The sequence below is a fragment of the Mchenga conophoros genome, linkage group LG18 (genome assembly GCF_057382185.1).
Source record: "Mchenga conophoros isolate Kocher_MC1m ecotype Shallow Benthic linkage group LG18, M_conophoros_male_GT1.1, whole genome shotgun sequence".
Taxonomy (NCBI): Eukaryota; Metazoa; Chordata; class Actinopteri; order Cichliformes; family Cichlidae; genus Mchenga; species Mchenga conophoros.
This window is the reverse complement of record NC_140543.1, coordinates 1,803,258-1,828,174: the sequence shown is the minus strand read 5'-3', so window position 1 is coordinate 1,828,174 and position 24,917 is coordinate 1,803,258. Positions and strand designations below refer to the sequence as shown.

Genomic DNA, 24,917 nt, shown 5'->3' with positions numbered 1-24,917 from the left:
TAATATAATATAATATAATATAATATAACATATTATAATATAATGTAATATAATATAATATAACATATTATAATATAATGTAATATAATATAATATAACATATTATAATATAATGTAATATAATATTGGATAATATAGTGTAATATAATAAATCTACCCTACCGCCTACTGGTGTTGGTCAGAGGGGCCGATGGCGCGATATGGCAGCCTGGCTTCTGTCAGTCTGCCCCAGGGCAGCTGTGGCTACAACCGTAGCTGCCTCCACCAGTGTGTGAATGTGAGAGTGAATGAATAGTGGCATTGTAAAGCACTTTGGGTGCCTTGAAAAGCGCTATATAAATCCACTCCATTATTATTGTTATTATTAAATTACTTACGAGTTTAATTTGTCAGCAACTTCCTGCCAGCCCTCGCTCCTTGCTTTTGCAGCCTTTGCAGTGTTCCCTTGCGTTCTGATTAAACGCTGAAACTCCTGAAATCCCTCACTCAAGAGTTCTTGCTCTGCTGCCGAAAAATACCGAGCCGAGCGCGCTCCATCGACATTTTCGCCGACCAATCAGAGGGTTGCCGATCAATGTTTCCACTATCGATGCGTAGCCCCTTTTACGACACCCAGTGATGTCACATTACTGCGTCCAGCTGTACTAATCGTCAACAACAGGTGTGTTCGGAGAACTGGATTAGCGAGCTCACGGTTAGCGCGATGGTTTGATCTTGGATGTAGTGAGCGACGTACGAAGAACGGGCCCCTGGAGTGGCCTAGCCAGTCTCCAGACCTCAACCCCATAGAAAATCTGTGGCGGGAGTTGAAAGTCCGTGTTGCTCGGCGACAGCCCCAAAACATCACTGCTCTCGAGAAGATCTGCATGGAGGAATGGGCCAAAATACCAGCTACTGTGTGTGCAAACCTGGTAAAGACCTATAGTAAACGTTTGACCTCTGTTATTGCCAACAAACGTTATGTTACAAATAGGGCTGAACGATTATGGAAAATAATCTAATTGCGATTTTTTGCCCCAATATTGCGATTGCGATGCGATATGCGATTATTTTTTAAGGTCTTTGTCTTCTGTATTATTAAACAAAGACAAGCAATACATCATATAGTATGGCCAATACTATATTACATTAATTTTAAACTGTTCTTTCCTGGAAGACAGACCTCTGTTATGATGACATGAGGTGATGCATGAATTGATGACTGACATTTTTATTTAACTTCTTCAATCACAACAGTATATTTGAACATACACAATAGTTTATTTTTAGCTTACAAACATCTGAGCATAAAGTGCTGACAAGGAACCCTGGTGTAAACATTAAAATGAAAGTCAGTACAATGTGCAGATTGCAGAAATATACATAAACAAAATCAGTGGCTTTACCACACTCAGTTTTTCGACATCTGTGAACTACTAGACAGTCATTCAATTAAAAAATAATATTAAATAAATAAAACTAATAAATAAAAAATACACACATCTTACTGATCTCTGCAGTCAGTAACATTACACATAAAGTGCAAACATAATAGCAATTGTATAAACACACACACAAACACGCCTTTAAAGTTTAAAGGCGTGAAATTGGACGGTCTAGTTCTGATTAGCGTCACCGCTGTCTCGGTGGAGTTTAATAAACTCGGCCGTCTGCTTCTTGCTATCTAAAATATAACCAGACACTGGTGTAAATTCTCGACTGTCTCATACTTCTGTTTAATAAGTTTTCTGTTTGACGTTTAGTCAGCTGTGTGAAAACCAAGGAGGAACCCACCCGGGGGATTAATAAAGTTTTATTTTATCTAATCTAATAACTTTAATCTCAGCCAAACCGATTTACTCACGAACAAACAAAACACTGAAAAAAGCCCAACAATAACATTTTTAGGTTGTCTAAGTGACTTATATATCACGTTTAACCCGAGCAGCGAAACTCCGCGGTGATCTGAAAATGATGTGCCGGGAGTTGTGCCGTTCTCGGCCGCATCAGTAACCCTCGAGCTCCCGGCTAGCTGTCGAGCTGGTGGGTAGCAGACGCCTCTGAAAACGTCGAAGCACTTTTGCAAATATGGGATATCTTGATAAACCGAGCAGATATTTGATGTTTACACAACTACTTTCTCGCCTGAAAATATGTTAAAAGTTTATTTTGTGACCCAGAAAGATTAGTATGAGTAATTTTAAAACTTAGTAGCGGCCGCCATTGTTGGAAACTGGAGTTTGGCTGGGCCGCGCTATGAATTCTGGGATATGGTAGTAATTTGGACAGCCTTCGGCACGTCGCTGTGATGTAATCGGTCTACAAATGCGGCCTCAGGAGGATGCAGCCCATGAATTTGGACATGTCCAGAGTATAATCGCAGCCTTTGCGGTTAGAAAATTGCACTTGATCATGTCGCGATATATCGTTCAGCCCTAGTTACAAAGTATTGAGTTATATTTTTGTTATTGACCAAATACTTATTTTCCACCCTGATTTACGAATAAATTCTTTACAAATCCTACCATGTGGATTCATGGATTTTTTTTTTCACATTCTGTCTCTCACAGTTGAAGTGTACCTCTGGTGCAAATTACTGACCTCTGTCATCATTTTAAGTGGGGGAACTTGCACAATCGGTGGCTGACTAAATACTTTTTTGCCCCACTGTATGTTGTCTGCCAACACTGCACTCAACACTGACGAAGAATGCAGTGGAACAGCAAAACAGCATCATCTGTAAACTTTGGAAACTTGTTATTTTGGACTGGAAAACAAAATCTTTTTTTATTTACTTTAAAGCTGAATTTTTGGTTCAAATACTACTAGAATTTAATTCATATTACTTAATATTTGTATTTATTTCATTTTTATTTGGACAGTCTTATTGAGTAAAATAGGACTAAATATTTAAGTATTGATGTTAAAAATACATTATTTTCAAATTCATGTCTCCTGGGTCATTGTTTTAATTTTCTGTGGGACGAGACGAGAGGGTGATACTCACAGGTGGGCAGACCTGAGCAGGTGAGGTACTAAAGCCTAGAACAGGAAGTCTTCCCACAGGAAGCGGAGACAAGATTTATTGAAATAATCGTTGACTAATCAAAGACAAATCGAAATCTCTGGAGCATCAGAAAATCAAAAACACAACAAAGAGCCGGGGGACTGCTGAGCCTCTAGAATCCTCTATCAAACCTTTTTTGAGACCTGGTGCTGCCATCAATTTCAAAAAAAAGATTTATCATATTTTCCCTGACGAATGAAAAAGCTTCAACATGATAGGTATCATCAGATTTAGTTCACACATTGCGACATGTAATACAGTCAAACGATCATTGTCTGAATAGGTTTTCAAGCCAAAAGCAAAAACATTTGAACCAGCATGAATTTGTACATTTGTGTCAAACTTGGCTCCAAATATTTGACCTTTTCTAAAAACATGTTAAGACTACAGCTTCTCACCTGTGTGAGCTCTCAGCAGGAGGAAACAGCTGATGTTCAACATTTACGTGGCCAGTCAAATGAGGATTTCAACTTTCCCCACGCTTTGCAGGAATGCAGCTATTTACCTGAATGAATTTCTGTGTGTTTTTTAAGTGATGTTGAATTTGAAAACTTTTTACTGGAGGTGTTACCAACATGTGACCTCTCAACTGTGTGAGTTCTTATGTGGAAAGACAAACTTTTATTGTGATAAAAACCTTTCCCGCATGTTTTGCAAGAGTACGGCTTCTCACCTGAGTGAAGTCGTGCGTGTTGTTTAAGTGACGATGACCTGGGAAACCTTTTACCGCATGTTTGACAAGAGTACGGCTTCTCACCTGTGTGCAGCCGTACATGTTCTTTAAATGATGATGACCTGGAAAACAATTTACCGCATGTTTGACAAGAGTACGGCTTCTCACCTGTGTGAAGCCTTGCGTGTTCTTTAAGTGACGATGACGCAGAAAACTGTTTACTACATGTTTGACAAGAGTACGGTTTCTCACCTGTGTGATATCTCATGTGGACGGTCAAATGACAAGTTCGACGAAACTTTTTCCCACATGTTTTACAGGAATATGGCTTCTCACCTGTGTGGATCTGTGTATGCCTTCTAAGTACTGATGGCCTAGAAAACATTTTACCACAAGTCTTACAGAGATTTTTGCACGAACGAGAGCTTTCTGCATTTTTACTGTTTGGATTTCTCGATGATCCTGGATCTGCACTCCTGCTTCTTCCCTGATCTTGGCTCTCAGCAAGAGGGGCGTTATTAGTGATGAGATGATCATTATCTGGTTCACTGTGCTCTCCTTCCTCAGCAGCAGTCACCATGAAGGTATCCGTCTCCTCCTTCAGTCCTTCAGAGCTTTCTGCATTTTTACTGTTTGGATTTCTCGATGATCCTGGATCTGCACTCCTGCTTCTTCCCTGATCTTGGCTCTCAGCAAGAGGGGCGTTATTAGTGATGAGACGATCATTATCTGGTTCACTGTGCTCTCCTTCCTCAGCAGAAGTCACCATGAAGGTATCCGTCTCCTCCTTCAGTCCCAGCTGCTCTCCCTCCTGACTGCTGCACAGTTCCTCCTGCTCCTCTTTAATCTGTGGAGCTTCTGGTTCCTCCTGGTCACAGAGCTGCAGCTCAAGGAGAACCTCCTCCTCCTTACAGACAGGCTGCTGTGGGACGTCTGGAGGGGAAAAAAAAGACAACTAATGAGATTATGAGAGACAGAGAGAGACAGAGAGAGACAGAGAGACAGAGAGAGACAGAGAGAGTACATACAATACAAACATCACATTGGGGATGGTCAGGCTAGGTAGTGAGGAAAAAAAAAAAACAAAAAAACAAAAAAACAACAGTGAAATGTGTAACACAAAAGGATAATACAGGAATATCAGCACACCATAACACAATAAAACACAGACAAGCAACATGGGAGAGTATTCCAGTGTGTACAGCTGATCTGGGACCGCAGCAATCTTCGCCTGCGCCTCCAGCTGATCCGTCCACATTGGATGGGAGGCGTTGGATTCAGGGGAAGGAGGGTGATAGTGAGGGCGCATCAGTATCAGTGTACATGTTTCGTGCGTGTGCATGTGTATCCCGTGTTCAGCTGAGAGAAAGTGTCACCACGCCCGGTTAAGCAAAGGTCAACAGTCTCCAGTGGACGCAGGTGGCCTTGAAGGAGGGACAAAGAGTTCTGACAACAATCCTGTAATCATGGGAACAATTTGTTGTTCCAGTCAGCTTCGACCTTGGCGCCAGTGGGATAGCTGCATGAGTGAAGATGGTGAATGTTTGGGTTTAGTGCGAACAACTGCATCCAATTTTTACAGTTGGTCTAATGTCCGTCACTGGTCACCAATTATCTCAATTCCCGTTGTTCTTCTCCAAGATCTTATCAAAACACAGTCTGAGTACTCACAGCCCTGCCCATCGTCTATCATGTCAGCCAGCCTTATGGGATTTTGAACAGCAGTAGCAATAAAAAAATAAATAAATAAATAAAATAAAAAAAATGCGGCCTGAACCTGAATTGGGATACAGCCATTGAGATGAGATGAGATAGCCTTTATTTGTCAGTTGCAGGTCTTTTGGCCACAACCGAGATGACAGACCTTGCCGACCGTACATACAATACAAACATCACATTGGGGAGACAGGTCAGGCCAGGTAGCGAGGAAAAAAAAACATTGAAATGTGCAACACAAAAGGATAATACAGGAATGCACAGATATCAACACACCACAGCACAATAAACACAGACAAGCAACATGGGAAAGAGTTCCAGTGTGGACATCTGATCTGGAACCGCTACAATCTTTCGACTGCGCCTCCAGCTGACTCGATGTCCACATCATGGGGGAGGTAAGCGTTGGAGGTGGCGTTGGATCCGGGGTAGGGAGGGTGATGCGTCAGTGAGTGCTTATCAGTATCAGTACAGGGAGTGCAGAATTATTAGGCAAATGAGTATTTTGTCCACATCATCCTCTTCATGTATGTTGTCTTACTCCAAGCTGTTTAGGCTCGAAAGCCTACTACCAGTTAAGCATATTAGGTGATGTGCATCTCTGTAATGAGAAGGGGTGTGGTCTAATGACATCAACACATATATCAGGTGTGCATAATTATTAGGTAACGTCCTTTCCTTTGGCAAAATGGGTCAAAAGAAGGACTTGACAGGCTCAGAAAAGTCAAAAATAGTGAGATATCTTGCAGAGGGATGCAGCAGTCTCAAAATTGCAAAGCTTCTGAAGCGTGATCATCGAACAATCAAGCGTTTCATTCAAAATAGTCAACAGGGTCGCAAGAAGCGTGTGGAAAAACCAAGGCACAAAATAACTGCCCATGAACTGAGAAAAGTCAAGCGTGCAGCTGCCAAGATGCCACTTGCCACCAGTTTGGCCATATTTTGGAGCTGCAACATCACTGGAGTGCCCAAGAGCACAAGGTGTGCAATACTCAGAGACATGGCCAAGGTAAGAAAGGCTGAAAGACGACCACCACTGAACAAGACACACAAGCTGAAACGTCAAGACTGGGCCAAGAAATATCTCAAGACTGGTTTTTCTAAGGTTTTATGGACTGATGAAATGAGAGTGAGTCTTGATGGGCCAGATGGATGGGCCCGTGGCTGGATTGGTAAAGGGCAGAGAGCTCCAGTCCCACTCAGACGCCAGCAAGGTGGAGGTGGAGTACTGGTTTGGGCTGGTATCATCAAAGATGAGCTTGTGGGGCCTTTTCGGGTTGAGGATGGAGTCAAGCTCAACTCCCAGTCCTACTGCCAGTTTCTGGAAGACACCTTCTTCAAGCAGTGGTACAGGAAGAAGTCTGCATCCTTCAAGAAAAACATGATTTTCATGCAGGACAATGCTCCATCACACGCGTCCAAGTACTCCACAGCGTGGCTGGCAAGAAAGGGTATAAAAGAAGAAAAACTAATGACATGGCCTCCTTGTTCACCTGATCTGAACCCCATTGAGAACCTGTGGTCCATCATCAAATGTGAGATTTACAAGGAGGGAAAACAGTACACCTCTCTGAACAGTGTCTGGGAGGCTGTGGTTGCTGCTGCACGCAATGTTGATGGTGAACAGATCAAAACACTGACAGAATCCATGGATGGCAGGCTTTTGAGTGTCCTTGCAAAGAAAGGTGGCTATATTGGTCGCTGATTTGTTTTTGTTTTGTTTTTGAATGTCAGAAATGTATATTTGTGAATGTGGAGATGTTATATTGGTGTCACTGGTAAAAATAAATAATTGAAATGGGTGTATATTTGTTTTTTGTTAAGTTGCCTAATAATTATGCACAGTAATAGTCACCTGCACAAACAGATATCCCCCTAAAATAGCTAAAACTAAAAACAAACTAAAAACTACTTCCACAATCATTCAGCTTTGATATTAATGAGTTTTTTGGGTTCATTGAGAACATGGTTGTTGCTCAATAATAAAATTATTCCTCAGAAATACAACTTGCCTAATAATTCTGCACTCCCTGTATATGTATGTGTGTGCGTGTCTATAGTTCAGCTGAGACAGTGTCCTTCGCCCTGCCAGGCTAAGTAAACAGTCTTCCAGCCAACCCAGGTGGCCTTGTAGGGAATGGGAAGGAACAGACTCAACACAGTCGTTATCAGGGAGTTGTTGTTCGGCTCCAGCCTTGAGCTGGCGCCGAAGGGGTAGCCAGGTTATGATGGTAATTGAGAATTTCAAGCTGTTTTTTAACACTCCGACACTGGTCTCTCAGTCTCCCGTTAATAGCTGCGAGCTTCTCCGTGATGTTATTAGCCGTCGATTCTGTGGTCTTGTCACTCTTTTTGCTCACAGAGCAGATTCTGAGACCTCACGACCGCAGCCAACTGATCCGAGGTGTAATCCAGCTCCACCCAGAGATGTTGTTCTGAGTTGATTCTTTCCTGATATAATCCAACATACATACGCTCAAAGGTGTTATTCTGAGCATTCACTGCAGCCGTTAGCGCCTCCAAGCTCTTAACCATGCTGCCTTCAGTGAGCCCTTTCTGAGAAGTCGCACCTGTCGTTCCAATCCCAGCGGGCAGCCTTGGTGGGGTTTGAACAGCCGGTTCCGCTCTCTTAATTCTCCGATAAGTCAGGGCCAAGCCAGCTCCGATCAGCAAGAACCCTGTTATCGTGGTTCCGAATAGGTAGATATCTTCAGCGTCCTCGATCGACAGTCCCGCCAGGCACACGATCCTCTGCCACCCGTCCATCGTGTATCCGGCAGGGAAAGTCCCTCCAGGGCACTCGGGTTCTCCCGAGCCCAGACTTCACGTTAAAGGGTGTCAATAGCATTCAGAGACCAGTTGATCAAATCCATAATTCTCTTTTAGGTTTTAGACACAGACTGTGAGAGAGTGTTCCAGGGAAAGTAATACAAAAAAAGACACGAGACTAGACAAGGACATAAGAACTAGCAGGAAAGATAAGGGAGAGGAGAAAAGTGCGTCCGCCTCCTCCAAGAGCCAAAGAAAGTGTGTGTCTGTTTTATACTGATGCACGAAGGCCCTGACACTGAGAGGGTGGATCTACCTGTATGTGACCAGGCTGCATCCTCAGTGCTCAAACATCTGAAGATGAAAACCTGTTTTATGTTTCCTACATCTAATCAAGCGCACGACACAAACACTCAGCAAGTACTGGTCTCTGTTTATGGATGGGCTAAAGAAAGGCAACGGAGTTGATGCCTTGTAACTAAGCAACAACCTATATGATGCACTTAGCAACGCTAAGTCACACTGAGTCTGAACTTTTACAAACCAAGCCACTGAGAACTGAGGACACAATCAGCAGAATGTCTGTGATGAAAATGACCATGAGCTGCCTGAAATGACACTGATGCGTTCATATTATTGGAGACCCACAGGAGGACTTCTATCGCTGTATCTGCATCTGCATCTTAATGCATTCATACATGAGGGTATTTTACATTACACTTTCTTTTAAAGCGATACTTTCACAGTTCTAACTTTATGCTGTTACTTGCATAAAGAAAACTCAAATCCAGGCTGATTTCAGCGCCTGCTGTTTGAATGGAGCACAGTGCAGTCCTGTCAGTGAAGTTGCCCCCCACCTTCTTCAAATCCAACAAAAGTGGTGTCAAACGTTTGTGCTGCAAATTTTTTGTTTGTGCCGCTTTCATTTTAAAGATATTTATAAAATTCCATCAATCCATCCATTCGCTTCCACTTATCCTTTTAAGGGTCGCGGGGGCGCTGGAGCCTATCTGAAGAAATTTAAAGGGGCATGCCCGTAGGTGCGTATCAGTTTATAATTAGATATGGTGTTTTGAGCCAATAAGCTGGTTGTGGATCACTGACTACCATGTTTCTTAACATTACCTTACTCCATCTAGTGTGCTACCAGCAGGGTATATGCTAAAATGCTAATGGTTGTTAAAACATTAACCTAATAATATGTGAACTGTAGCTTTTAATTCAAATGCTAATATTAACAAAAGTGCTGTCATTTGTATGTGGGCTGTCATGAGCAAGTTGTATAAAATTAACGTGCACTTCAGTGATTCAGCAAATCTGAGCTCAACGGCTCCAAACAGCCTGCAGAACTGTGAATCTCAGGTAACTGTCAATGTTACCTGAAAGAGCCAAACTTCTGTAGCCATGGTCCCAAAGGGCTATTAAACACGTGTGGCATTGACACACATTTATCTCAGAGCCTGGATTTATCTACAAGTATTTTGATGATGAGCTATGAACATTGACTAAATTCATTTTTATGCCGATCAAATGAATTTTGAACTAGATCTTGTTAAGGATAAACTGGTACAACTCTGCCAAAAAAGCAAACATAGCGACCTGTGTTCGGTTTGTGATCACCAGGGGGTGCTATCACACACATTCTACTTCTGAGAGAAAAAAACAAGAGTTGAAGAAAACATGTGCTAGCTCTCTCATTTGCATTTTTAAGCTAGCTTCCATGAGCAACAGCAATCATCAACACTTCAATTCACTACGTCAAAACAGTGTATCAAAGTAATTTTATGTCCACTTAAAGATGTAGAACTAAAGTTATAACCAAATTATGGCAGTAATATATCACATTTGTCATTTTTGCTTGACAGATGCCAAAGAAATCAGTGGTGGACAAAACTGCAGTATTTGAAGTCCTTCGTGCTTCTAAAGAAGCAGTCATAAAAAAATGGAAAAGTTTCAACTCCAAGTGACATATAGAAAAATCTATGCAAACAACTTGGCAAAAAGATGACACCAAAAGCTCTTTACACTTTTGTTAAATTAAACAGACAATGTATGGGCTGCTCTGGATTACAGTGACGAATAGAGACTGACACAGACAGCAGTGACAATGATAATGATTTTGAACAAAGCAGCTCTCCTTTTCAAAACAAAGACTGCAAGACTGTGGAGCTCCCATTTGAACAGTGGATACATATGATTCCACATAAAGTCACATACAAAAAGAATACTTTCAAGAAAAGGGAAGCTGGCCAGCTGTACATTACATGTGAAAAGGAACCTGAAAATCACTGCCCAATGGTGCTGAAGTGTGTAATGGCAAACACGGATGAATCCATGCACACTGGCTTTTCTAAGAGAGCCATGCCCGGAAGTCTGAGGGCACAAGTAACAAAAGAACTTGGTGAAGGCAGACTGCAGCCCCATGTGTGGAGAGCATCAGAGGCAGCAAAGCTGATGGACTTTGGTGATCCAGAGCAAAGCCATCTACCAAATTTGACAACTCTGCGCAAAGACAAACACGAACAAAATCAACTAGAAGTTGCTCATAAAAACCCAATACTGTCTCTCCACTCATTAAAATACAGTTCCCCTCCCAGTGGAAGCATTTGGGACATTGGATTAGACAAGTTCTTCTGTCACTACTGGAGTCAAACTCAAATGCTGTACAAGACTGCAAAGCACCCATAGTCGCCTTTGATGCGACTGGCTCAGCTGTAAAAAAAGCTTCTCAGGCCTAATGGTTTATCTGGAAACATCTTCCTGTATCAAGGTGTGTTAACAGGAAGGGACAACTCTCACGTCCCAGTGGTGCAAATGTTGTCAGAGAGACATGATGTCCAGGCAATCACAAGATGGTTATCGGAATGGATTCGTGCTGGAGCACCAATCCCAAAGGAGGCCATCTGTGATTTCTCCTTAGCTTTACTTGGTGCTTTAGTTAAGGCTTTAACACATCATTCAGATTTGAAGCTACATTAATGAATGCTTTGGTGTCTTGCTTCGGAAAAAAATCCCCCTTATGTCAGGAGTGTCCAAATCAAATCTGAAAAGAAAGATTGCAGATGAGACTATGTCTGTTTCTGATGACAAGGAAGAAGAAGACATTAGATAACTTCAGCTAATGTTGAAGCAGAGTTCAAGAACATTAAACATGGTCTGTTCAAGCATGAAAATCTCCCTATAAGGATAGATAAATTCACTGCACGACATCTTGGTTTCATTGAAGGAAACATGCAGATCTGTTCTGCAACACAAATACGAAAAGAAGCAGAGGTTGCCAGACAGGATGGTACAGTGAAGCGTCAGGATCCACACAAAGCCTTTGTGGAGCAGGAAGTGGATGATAACCCCTCTCAGGAGCCCAAAATTGACACAGACATGGACATTGAAGAAACAGCAGCTTTGGAAAACTGGAGAGGCCTTGCAGTTCCACCAAACCATACCTCTCCCCTTGTCCTGAATGGCTCCACTCAGATCCAGCTGTGAAAAAGAAAAAAGTAAAGCTATGGCTGTTAAAAAATGGAAATAATCAACAGCCAGTCAAACTTGGCAAAGGACAATACTGTGTCATGAACACCTGTGCCTTTGATGCCTTCTGTCAAAGTCTGTGCTGCGCTTTCTGTGACAGTCTTACTGCTCAAAACATGTTGAATAGTTCAGAGGAGAACAAAGTATTCCAGCTTGTGAAATCCCTTGCTTCAAAGGGTGTCACTCAACATGCCTATTCATTGAGGGCAGAGGTGCTGAGCTCAATATTCTGCCCTGTTCAGTTGAAGACTGCTGTTCATCGTGTTGATGCACAGTGCCATGTGTCCACAGTAATTCAAAAAACAATGACGGAAAATCCAAGTGTTCACTTCACAAGACAGTGTTCCTCCCAGTACTGCAAACTTTACACACCAAACACAAGGCAAATCCCTTTTGTTTCCATTGATCTGTCAGCTTCTGGCATAGCTCACCTTCAGTCTGCTGTTGAACAAGGGCTCAACCTTCCAGCATCGCCATGCCTAAGACCAATCGAAAGTCCTGATGCATCTCCAACAGCATTTAAAACAGATTCATCAGGAAAGCAACTTTGCACAGGGACTGTTTGTCACAGTTTCACCCTGAGAGAGCTTGTATGGATTGACACAGACCTGGGGCCCGTTCTTCGTACGTCGCTTACTACATCCAAGATCAAATGACACATCCAAGATCAAACCATCGCGCTAACCGTGAGCTCGCTAATCCGGTTCTCCGAACACACCTTCCGTTGACGATTAGTACAGCTGGACGCAGTAATGTGACATCACTGGGTGTCGTAAAAGGGGCTACGCATCGATAGTAGAAACATTGATCGGCAACCCTCTGATTGGTCGGCGAAAATGTCGAAGGAGCGCGCTCGGCTCGGTATTTTTCGGCAGCAGAGCAAGAACTCTTGATTGAGGGATTTCAGGAGTTTCAGGGTTTAATTAAAACGCAAGGGAACACTGCAAAGGCTGCAAAAGCAAGGAGAGAGGGCTGGCAGAAAGTTGCTGACAAATTAAACTCGTAAGTAATTTAATAATAATAATAATAATAATAATATATTGGATTTATATAGCGCTTTCCAAGGCACCCAAAGCGCCCAAATGCCACTATTCAGTCACTCTCACATTCACACACTGGTGGAGGCAGCTACAGTTGTAGCCAGGCTGCCATATCGCGCCATCGGCCCCTCTGGCCAACACCAGTAGGCGGTAGGGTAGATTTATCATATCACACTATATTATCCAATATTATATTACATTATATTATATTGTTATATTATATCCTCTTTCACATTAGAGCCACAACAGGACCCACTAGAACATGGGAACAAGTAAAAGTGAAATATAAGAATATTCTACAGAATGGTAATATTTATCACTTATATTGCTTTTCGTCTCTTGGAAAGAGACCCTGAAATAATCTGTTTGTTTGTTTATAACAGCAACCAAGAAAAGGGCAGAGCAAAAAAAGACAGGTGGTGGTCCTGCACCCCCTCGTCAACAAGTTGGTTAAGTAAATAATACCCTCACGGGAAAATCGATATCTCTCAATGAGCACACTGTCGCGCTGAGCTAAAGGATCCTGTCTGTCCCGCAATATATGCTGAATTCTGAGGACTCTCCTTATCAATCTTGCACCTTCCGCAATGGGTTGCTCGCGTAAACGGACAGGACATGGCTGCGACAGGCTTCCCAAATCCACCTTGGATTTTATAGCCGTGGTCTCTCATCTTGATTACACGAAGTAATTTACAATTACTACTCTGAAATATGAATTACATCTGTAATAATCACATACATGTAATAGAATGTTAATAGTACATTTCCCTTTTTTAGGAAATGACCTGTATGTATCTGTGTGACATCAATAAAAGGATCAAGTGCTGCATTATCTTCAGTTACATTGATGTTATTTATTTATCGCTGTTGCTTTCGTATAAATGAAGCGGACATACCTGCGTGGCCGCGATCTAATCCTGTTTACATAAAGTAAACCTGCTCGCGAGCAGGTTTACGCTTACGGCTCTGTTGCTATGACAGCAAGTCCCGGATGAGCTTCGGGGAACCGAACGATCAAAGATCACGCGAAATCGTCAACAATCTAATCCAGCTAACTTACTTAGCGAGGTACGAAGAACAGGCCCCTTGGAAAAGGCTCTACAGAAACTCTGGAGCACAGTTTTCACAGTCCAAAAAGGTTTTTGCTTACTGAATTCCCATCCACTCTGCTACTTCAAGGAGAGAAATTCACACTGAAAGCAGTCATTACATTTCAGGAGGGCCCAACACCAGAAACACTCGGGCATTATATGACATTCTGTAACAGGACCCCGTACATCTGGGAGATGTATGATGACCTAAGGAAGGATGTAACCATAGCATCTGAAAACACCAGCGCATGTCCGCACGCTGTGCTCTACACAAAGGAGTGATGGCAAGATTTCATGAAAGAAAGTCCTTTTCTAGTTTGTGAGTTAGATGATGGAAATAGCTGTTATTTTTCAGTTATTGTATTAGACTTGTGAGGCTCAGACAGGTCAATGTATTTACCTTTTCTAACAGGAAACATAAACCACGTTGTTCTCGTAGTTTTGTATTTTGTTACCAGCAAATAAAGTTGTTTCTCCAACAGAATGCATTAATTATTTTAAATGCTATATTTAACCTAGTTTTTAAATAGGTTATAGCAGTTTGATTACTAGGTTTAAGAGTGTGATCATGAGAAAAAAATATCCAATGCTGGTTAATATCTCTCAATGTTTTTTACAGTAAAGGAAGTGGCTGGTTGAACTTTAGAAGCTTATAATAATATCTTTAAAACGACAGCGGCACAAACGAAAATGTTTGCAGCACAAACGTTAGATACCACTTTTGCTGGATTTGAAGAAGGTGGGGGGCAACTTCACTCGTGCAGTCCTGTCCTCTGTTTGCTCTTTGTTAGCTCACATCAAAAAGTCCTCACAATCAGAAACGTCCCGCAGAGCTGTGATCAGGATCCTCCCTCAGAGGGACACTCACCTGTCATGTGCAGCTTGATTTGGGGTTTCCAGGTGATATCCAGCAGTCTGCGCTGACGGTCGATCTCTTCCTCGTACTGGACGATCGTTTTTTCAAACTCCAAGAATATTTGTTCAGCAGCAGCAGTTAGTCGCTCGTTGATGAACTCTCTCAGATACTGAACTGAAGGCATCGTTGCTGCCGCGGCTCACACACTCAGCTCACACACTCAGCTCACACAACAACAACAGTCTCTGGAAAGCTAACGCAATTTGCGCCTTTCCTTTGTTTACTTCCGCCTGGTGTCACGTGATTAACGCACCTCCCCCCCCTCTCTCTTATTAATGAATGTAAAGTATTACAGAGAGCTCGGGGAGTCAGTGCAAAGCCGCTAACACCACAGTGATGTGCTGACTCTTTCGGTCCCACACTCCCGGCTCTGTTCACACACGCGCCTTTCCTTTCTTTATTTCCGCTTGGTGTCACACGGTTGTTGCTCCGGCAGAGAGCATTTACCTTTAACTGTTCCGCTGTCGAAGATTTCTCTGTTTCAAATCAGTTTCCAGCTGAAATCAATTTTTTTTCTACATCCACGGAAAACAAGAAAATCGCAGATATTCTCATTTGAATTTTAAGCTTTCTGGTTTGAAATGATCTGAATACGTTTCTTATATTGAACTTTAACATGATCCCTATAAAAAGAGTTACTGTTTGATCTGGTGAGCTCAGAACAAACAAACAAAAATGTGCTTTCTGATCAAAATATATAAAGTTTGATTAAAAACTTACAAAGTAATGCCAGAATAAGTTATTAATTATTATTATTGTTTGACTGGCCACAAATAAATTTTTATTATATTCAGTTGTTAAACATTCGGCATATTGTTTATTAAATTAGAACCTCTGGGGCCTGTTCTTCGTACGTCGCTCACTACATCCAAGATCAAATGACACATCCAAGACCAAACCATCGCGCTAACCGTGAGCTCGCTAATCCGGTTCCCCGAACACACCTGCTGTTGACGATTAGTACAGCTGGACGCAGGAATGTGACATCACTGGGTGTCGTAAAAGGGGCTACTCATCGATAGTAGAAACATTGATCGGCAACCCGCTGATTGGTCGGCGAAAATGTCGAAGGAGCGTGCTCGGTATTTTCCGGCAGCAGAGCAAGAACTCTTGATTGAGGGATTTCAGGAGTTTCAGAGTTTAATTAAAACGCAAGGGAACACTGCAAAGGCTGCAAAAGCAAGGAGAGAGGGCTGGCAGAACGTTGCTGACAAATCAAACTCGTAGGTAATTTAATAATAATAATAATAATGGATTGGGTTCATATAGCGCTTTCCAAGGCACCCAAAGCGCTTTACGATACCACTATTCATTCACTCCCACATTCACACACTGGTGGAGGCAGCTACGGTTGTAGCCAGGCTGCCATATCGCGCCATCGGCCCCTCTGGCCAACACCAGTAGGCGGTAGGGTAGATCTATCATATGACACTATATTGTCCAATATCATATGGCATTATATTATATTATAATATGTTATATTATATCCCCTTTCACATTAGAGCCACAACAGGACCCACAAGAACATGGGAACAAGTAAAAGTGGAATACAGAAGTATTCTACAGAATGGTAATATTTATCTCTTAGATTGCTTTGCGTCTCTTGGCAAGGTAATACTGGCCTGTAATACTCTGTTAGTTTGTTCATAACAGCAACCAAGAAAAGGGCAGAGCAAAAAAAGACAGGTGGTGGTCCTGCACCCCCTCGTCAACAAGTTGGTTAAGTGAATAATACCCTCACGGGAATATCGATATCTCTCTATGAGCACACTGTCGCGCTGAGCTAAAGGATCCTGTCTGTCCCGCAATATACGCTGAATTCTGAGGACTCTCCTTATCAATCTTGCACCTTCCGCAATGGGTGGCTCGCGTATACGGACAGGACATGGCTGCGACAGGCTTCCCAAATCCACCTTCGCTTTTATAGCCGTGGTCTCTCATCTTGATTACACGAAGTAATTTACAATTACTACTCTGAAATATGAATTACATCTGTAATAATCACATACATGTAATAGAATGTTAATAGTTCATTTCCCTTTTTTAGGAAATGACCTGTATGTATCTGTGTGACATCAATAAAAGGATCAGGTGCTGCATTATCTTTAGTTACATTGATGTTATTTATTTATGGTGAAACAGTGGTGGAATATCGCTGTTGCTTTCGTATAAATGACGCGGGCATACCTGCGTGGCCGCGATCTAATCCTGTTTACATAAAGTAAACCTGGGGCCCGTTCTTCGTACCTCGCTAAGTAGGTTAGCCGGATTAGATTGTTGACGATTTCGCGTGATCCTGGATCAGTCGGTTCCCCGAAGCTCATCCGGGACTTGCTGTCATAGCAACAGAGCCGTAAGCGTAAACCTGCTCGGGAGCAGGTTTACTTTATGTAAACAGGATTAGATCGCGGCCACGCAGGTATGCCCGCTTCATTTATACGAAAGCAACAGCGATATTCCACCACTGTTTCACCATAAATAAATATTATCAATGTAACTAAAGATAATGCAGCACCTGATCCTTTTATTGATGTCACACAGATACATACAGGTCATTTCCTAAAAAAGGGAAATGTACTATTAACATTCTATTACATGTATGTGATTATTACAGATGTAATTCATATTTCAGAGTAGTAATTGTAAATTACTTCGTGTAATCAAGATGAGAGACCACGGCTATAAAAGCGAAGGTGGATTTGGGAAGCCTGTCGCAGCCATGTCCTGTCCGTATACGCGAGCCACCCATTGCGGAAGGTGCAAGATTGATAAGGAGAGTCCTCAGAATTCAGCGTATATTGCGGGACAGACAGGATCCTTTAGCTCAGCGCGACAGTGTGCTCATAGAGAGATATCGATATTCCCGTGAGGGTATTATTTACTTAACCAACTTGTTGACGAGGGGGTGCAGGACCACCACCTGTCTTTTTTCTGCTCTGCCCTTTTCTTGGTTGCTGTTATGAACAAACTAACAGAGTATTACAGGCCAGTATTACCTTGCCAAGAGACGCAAAGCAATCTAAGAGATAAATATTACCATTCTGTAGAATATTCTTATATTCCACTTTTACTTGTTCCCATGTTCTTGTGGGTCCTGTTGTGGCTCTAATGTGAAAGGGGATATAATATAACATATTATAATATAATATAATGCCATATGATATTGGACAATATAGTGTCATATGATAGATCTACCCTACCGCCTACTGGTGTTGGCCAGAGGGGCCGATGGCGCGATATGGCAGCCTGGCTACAACCGTAGCTGCCTCCACCAGTGTGTGAATGTGGGAGTGAATGAATAGTGGTATCGTAAAGCGCTTTGGGTGCCATGGAAAGCGCTATATAAACCCAATCCATTATTATTATTATTATTAAATTACCTACGAGTTTGATTTGTCAGCAACTTTCTGCCAGCCCTCTCTCCTTGCTTTTGCAGCCTTTGCAGTGTTCTCTTGCGTTTTGATTAAACTCTGAAACTCCTGAAATCCCTCAATCATGAGTTCTTGCTCTGCTGCCGGAAAATACCGAGCACGCCCCTTGGACATTTTCGCCGACCAATCAGCGGGTTGCCGATCAATGTTTCTACTATCGATGCGTAGCCCCTTTTACGACACCCAGTGATGTCACATTCCTGCGTCCAGCTGTAGTAATCGTCAACAGCAGGTGTGTTCGGGGAACCGGATTAGCGAGCTCACGGTTAGCGCGATGATTTGATCTTGGATGTGTCATTTGATCTTGGATGTAGTAAGCGACGTACGAAGAACGGGCCCCTGCTCGCGAGCAGGTTTACGCTTACGGCTCTGTTGCTATGACAGCAAGTCCCGGATGAGCTTCGGGGAACCGACTGATCCAGGATCACGTGAAATCGTCAACAATCTAATCCAGCTAACTCACTTAGCGAGGTACGAAGAACGGACCCCTGGTGCTGGTCACCAGCAGCTCCCTCACAGGGAAATCTTCAAAACTCCTCCGTAGGCCCACCCAGAAGATGGATAAACTCAGCATTTCATGAACACTGTGATGGAGATGTTTGTGTAATGTTATAAATACTCGGATACTCCTCAGAGGCTCCGGACTTTTACATAAAGATATTATATTCAGTCCTGTAGAAAGTTATATATTTACAAATATATTATCATCTCTGGTTACTGTGGTATGAATGAGTCTGAATTACTTTATGGTAAACAACACGCTACTGTCAAAAAACAGTGAAAGAATTCCAGATCACAAGTTTGTAGTTAAACATACAAGTGACGACCTTTGACCTTCCTCAGGTTTTATTTAATTGTGTCTGAGAAAATCTCATGTACTCTTCATGCAGCTGAGTACATTCAGTGCACATTCTTATCTCTCGCCTCAGTCTTGAATCCTCCTCACCTGATTCATCACTGACCCCAACCAGCAAAGAAATAAGAGCTTGATCCACATAGCTGGAAAGAAAGCGAATTTGTTCCTGGTGGGTGTTGGACTCTGCGCTCTGCAGATATGAGGAAACAGTGACAGGAAACAGAGCTCAGCAAGAGGAGGAGCTACAGCAGTAAACATGAACGGCTTCATTTAGGAGCTGAAGAGCTGCTGTGTTCTCTCTATTGTTCATTCAGTCCAAGAGAAAATCATGTTGCTGCTTTTCATTTGGATGATGATAGTCTCCTTTCAGACTGGTGAGTCATCAAAAGATGGAGTGAGATGTAAAAGGAGATGATGGACATGAAAATATCTGGATGTTGTTTGAATTGATTCACTTTTTATAAACTAAGTTTAAAGATGCAGAAACATGATGGTGAAATATGTCTTTGTTGTTTTCAGGATCCTCTGAGGATTTACTGACACCATCTAAAGATGTAGTGACGAGTTTGGAAGGAGGCACTGTGACTCTCTCCTGCAACTATTCAGGCTCTGTCAGTTACTTCTTCTGGTACAAACAAAAGTCCAGTTTATCTCCACAGTTTCTCATCAATGAATATTCAGAGCAAAACGAAAAGCTGAAGTTTAGAAAAGATCAAGACAACAGTGAGTTTCATCTGGAGATCTCCTCTGCTGCAGTGACAGACTCTGCTGTGTACTACTGTGCTCTGCAGCCCACAGTGACAGGAAACAGCAAAACTCTGTACAAAAACCTTTGGAGCAAAGGCAAGGCAAGGCAAGTTTATTTGTATAGCACAATTCAACAACAAGGTGATTCAAAGTGCTTTACAGAGACATTAGAAACAAGAACAAATAAAAAGCATGATTTAAAATTGAATAAAACAAGCAAATAAACTAACTAACTAATTAACAAACAAACAAACAAACAAACAACAGTATATAAAATCAAAACAGATAAAATCAGAACAGTAGATAAAATCAGTAGTTAAATGTAAGTTTTGAAATTTAAGCTTAAAGTGTGGATTTGGTGCTTTATTCAAATGCAGCTGAGAACAGGTGAGTCTTCAACCTGGATTTAAATAAACTGAGTGTTTCAGCTGATCTGAGGCTTTCTGGGAGTTTGTTCCAGATATAAGGAGCATAAAAGCTGAATGCAGCTTCTCCGTGTCTGGTTCTGACTCTGGGAACTGATAAAAGACCGGATCCAGATGACCTGAGGGATCTGGAAGGTTCATACTGGGTCAGGAGGTCATTGATGTATTTTGGTCCTAAACCATTCAGAGCTTTATAGGCCAGCATCAGAACTTTAAAGTCTATCCTCTGACGGACAGGCAGCCAGTGTAAAGACCTCAGAGCTGGACTGATGTGGTCCACTTTTTTGGTCTTAGTGAGGACGCGAGCAGCAGAGTTCTGAATGAGCTGTAGTTGTCTCACTGATGTTTTAGGTAGACCTGTAAAGATGCTGTTACAGTAATCAAGCCTACTAAAGATGAATGCATGGACTAGTTTTTCCAGGTCCTGTTGAGACATCAGATCTTTTATCCTTGATATATTCTTGAGGTGATAGTAAGCTGATTTTGTTATTGTCTTAATGTGTTTTTCTAAGTTTAGGTCTGCATCCATCACTACACCCAAATTTCTCGCCTGGTTTGTGGTTTTTAGATGTATAGATTGAAGTTCTCTGGTGACCTGTAATCGTTTTTCTTTGGCGCCAAAGACTATTACCTCAGTTTTGTTTTTGTTTAGCTGGAGAAAATTGTGGCACAACCAGTCATTAATTTCCTCAATGCATTTACCAAGAGCCTGTACAGGGCCTCGGTCTCCTGGTGACATTGTGATATATATTTGTGTGTCATCTGCATAGCTGTGGTGGTTTATTTTGTTGTTCTTTATAATCTGTGCCAGTGGGAGCATGTAGATGTTAAACAGAAGGGGTCCCAAGATGGAACCTTGGGGAACTCCACATGTGATACTTGTCTGCTCAGATGTGAAGTTACCTATTGATACAAAGTATTTCCTGTTTTCTAAGTATGTTTTGAACCAGTTTAGTACAGTTCCTGAAAGACCTGTCCAGTTCTCCAGTCGTTTGAGTAATATGTTGTGGTCAACTGTATCAAATGCTGCACTGAGATCCAGTAAAACTAGGACTGACATTTTTCCACTGTCTGTATTCAGACATATGTCATTAAACACTTTGGTCAGAGCGGTTTCAGTGCTGTGGTTCTGTCTAAAACCTGACTGGAAGGCATCGTAGCAATTATTCTGTTTTAAGAAGTAACTGAGCTGTTGAGAAACTGCTTTTTCAATGATCTTACTTAAAAACGGGAGATTTGAGATCGGCCTGTAGTTGTTCATTTGTGTCTTGTCAAGATTGTCCTTTTTCAGTATAGGTTTGATTACAGCAGTTTTTAGTGATTCTGGAAACACACCTGACATTAAGGAAAAGTTGACGATCTGTAACAGGTCTGACTCTAAAGTCTTTGAGACCTTTTTGAAAAAACTTGTTGGCAGGACATCTAAACAGCAAGAGGAGGAGTTCAGTTGACCTAAGATGTCCTCCAGGTCTTTGCTGTTAATAGGTTGAAACTGTTTCATGGTGTTTAAACAGTTTTTCGGTGGACACAGTACATATCCTGGATCTGCTGTTGATGTACCAATTGCTTGTCTAATTTTTTGGATTTTTTCAGTGAAGAATTTGGCAAAGTCATTGCAGGCCATGGTCGAATGAAGTTCAGCTGCCACTGACACAGGAGGGTTTGTTAGCCTGTCAACTGTAGAAAATAAGACCCGAGCATTATGGCTGTTTTTAGTGATGATGTCAGAGAAGTAGGACCTTCTTGCACTCCTCAGTTGTAAATTATAATTGTGAAGTTTCTCTTTATAGATGTCATAATGAACCTGGAGGTTTGTTTTTCTCCATCTGCGCTCAGCTTTCCTACACTCTCTTTTTTCATTTTTCACCAGTGTGGAGTTTCTCCATGGAGACTTTTTCCTTCCAGAGATAACCTTCACCTTAATGGGAGCAATTGTATCCATTACATTTAACATGTTAGCATTGAAGCTATTGATGAGCTCATTGACTGACCCTCCGGACAGGTCAGGTGTTAATGGGAAGACCTGGTTAAAAATTGCACTACTGTGTTCAGTTATACACCGTTTTGTTATCACTGCTGTTGATATATTTGTGTGGGCTGAGATTTTACTTTCAAAGAAAACACAGTAATGATCAGACAGGCCCACATCAGACACAGTAACCTTTGAAATGCTCAGGCCTTTGGAGATCAGTAGGTCAAGAGTGTGTCCTCTATTATGTGTGGCCTCTGTTACATGCTGAGTCAGCCCAAAGTTGCCCAGAGTGTTACTCAGGTCTTTAGTCCCTTTGTCCTGAGGGTTGTCCACATGAATGTTAAAATCCCCAGCAATAATTACACAGTCGAAATCAACACAGATCACAGACAGCAGTTCACTGAGGTCATTAAAAAAGTCTGTGCAGTATTTGGGAGGCCTGTAAACATTAAGAAACACAACTTTGGATGGGGCCTTCAGCTGTAAAGCCACATATTCAAAAGACTGAAAACTTCCAGGAGATAGCTGCTTACATTGAAATGATTCATTAAATAAGACAGCGACCCCTCCTCCTCTCCTGCTCGCCCTGGCCTCACTGATAAAACTGTAGTTAGGAGGGGTCGTCTCGATGAGAACAGCTCCACTGTTACTTTGGTCCAACCAAGTTTCAGTTAAAAACATAAAATCAAGGCTGTGCTCAGTGATTAAATCATTAATTAAAAATGTTTTCCCAGCTAGAGATCTAATGTTTAATAAAGCCAACTTAAGTGTTTTAGAGGTATTACTTGTCCCCTCGTGTTTGGGAGCAGTCTGTGGCACACAAGGTATGTTTACTATGTTTAAAGAGCTTTTAGAGTGCAGCTCTCTGTGTTTTGACCAGGCCACATGTCTCCTGTCACCTAAAAGTACAGAAATTTTAAAACCTTCTAGTAAACAGGGTCCCAGCTTCTCCTGGGAAAAGTCATCACTGCCATAATCCTCACAGCCCGGACCCTTCACACATCACGCATCAGACTGCGGAGACAGGGCATGAAGAGGAACTAAGGGGGGCGAGGCTGGGCAATGTGACTTCGATTGCTCTGTTGAGGGTGGGGCTCGATGGCGAACCTTTGGCCGCTCTGGTGGGGGGTTTATGGGGGACAAAAAGGGATTGGGACGGGGGGTAGATCTGAGCCCAGCATTGACCCGCTCCATCATCTCCTCAGTGAATTTCAGGTGTGGGGAGGAGGGAGAAAGGGAGGGGGAGGAGGGTGATGGCCTGTCAGGGGTTTGGGGGACTGGGGAAGGTCGTGGTCCCTTGTCCTGGTCGTTGGTGTTGTTGAGAGAGTTGGAGGCAAATAGGGACCCCTCTTCTTGCCTTAGATGTCTCTCCTTTCTGAGGCTCTTCCTCAGATGCCATGGATGTCTCTCCTTTCTGAGGCTCTTCCCGGGTGGGGGCAGATGGAACTCCTCCTCAAGGTTTCTGCTGGGCTTTGTCTGTTCTTGGAGTACTGTTTGTTCCTCTTTATGAGATAACTCCTCGTTTATCTCAGCCTTGGCACCAAGCACGGATGGATGACGTATGGAATAAAACAAGTTGGAGGTGAACAGTTTCACCCCTGACTTGTTAAAATTAAATCCATTTGCTTTGAACAGATGCCTGCGTTCCCAAAAAATATTAAAGTTGTCGATAAAATGCACTGAGTGGTCAGTACATGCTGATATAAGCCATTTATTCAGTGTAAACAACCTGCTGAATCTCTCGTCTCCTCCTCTGACCGGCGGTACAGGTCCACTGATGAATACAGCTGCATTCAGAGAGTTTACAGTATTTAATAATCCAGTAAAGTCCCGTTTCAGAACCTCCGACTGTTGTTTGGACACATCGTTTGACCCTGTATGCAGAACAATGTTTGTCACAGTTGGATGTTCATCTGCAATTTGAAGAATTCTCTCCTTCAGGTTGTTGACCATATCGTTAGGAAAGCAGAGGACTTTAGTGTTCTTACCGCACATCCTTTGTACATCCTTTACGGCAGAGTCACCCACAATCAGAGTTTCAGGCCTAGCCTTTAGCTTTCCCTGTGGCCTTTCACTTTTCAACAGATTTTCAGACCTTATTTTGCTGCTTTTAGATGGATGGTTGTCCGATATAGATCCAGGGTCCTTTGATAGTGGAGCAAATCTGTTCTGCAGTTTCACATTCAGTTGTTTTGGAGGTTTGTTGTTAACCTTCCTATTCACGGTTGTCCAGTCCTGTTTCCTCCCGTATACAGGGGTAGAAGAGCTTCTCTGTCTCGTAGGAAGTGAAGGCCAGTCGGTTTCAGAGATTTCAGCTCGCTGTGCCCTGCCTGTGATACGTCCTCCCCCTTCCAGGAGACATGATTTATGTCTTGGTTTTGCACCAAGACAGTCTAAGGGGGGATTATCACTTGAGGATTTATAATAATGCACAGAGTCTACTTTCTTGGTCATGTTATCTGTGCTCCTTAGCTGTGTGCTAGCTTGCTCATCGCCATTGTTTTGAATCAAAGGCAAGGTTGTTTCATTTCCACACAGTCCATTTACCTCCACGTTTACTTCTAAGCGATGAAAGACAACAGAATACTCCACAACATCCACTAGAGGGAGCCACACACTGTTAAACCTCTGATTCTTGTGTCATTGGACTGATGACAAAGACAACAGAGAAATGAAGCAGTAAAGATCAGAGACAGAGACAGAGCTG

At 42.4% G+C, this 24,917-nt stretch overlaps 1 protein-coding gene across 2 annotated transcripts; it reads right to left on the bottom strand.

Annotated features, from left to right (window-relative positions):
- Positions 1–1,594: 1,594 nt before the first annotated feature.
- LOC146552825 (uncharacterized) lies at positions 1,595–15,777 on the bottom strand. Of its 2 annotated transcripts, XM_085254319.1 has the most exons (3): positions 14,732–15,777; positions 3,972–4,652; positions 1,595–3,841 (listed from the first exon to the last, which is right to left on the bottom strand). In XM_085254319.1, exons 1-3 carry the CDS (start codon positions 14,901–14,903, stop codon positions 3,648–3,650), a joined length of 1,047 nt encoding a protein of 348 aa, XP_085110445.1. In that variant the 5' UTR covers positions 14,904–15,777; the 3' UTR covers positions 1,595–3,647. The 2 variants fall into 2 exon arrangements, with proteins under 2 accessions (XP_085110445.1, XP_085110443.1); XM_085254317.1 differs by having other exon boundaries at positions 1,595–4,652.
- Between the last annotated feature and the right edge of the window lie 9,140 nt (positions 15,778–24,917).

Bases quoted from the DNA above. Each gene is read 5' to 3' on its own strand.
- LOC146552825 (XM_085254317.1), bottom strand. From the start codon at position 14,903: ATGCCTTCAGTTCAGTATCTGAGAGAGTTCATCAACGAGCGACTAACT. The intron at 4,653-14,731 runs GTGAGTGTCCCT...TTTCCCCTCCAG, and splicing joins AATCAAGCTGCACATGACAG to ACGTCCCACAGCAGCCTGTC.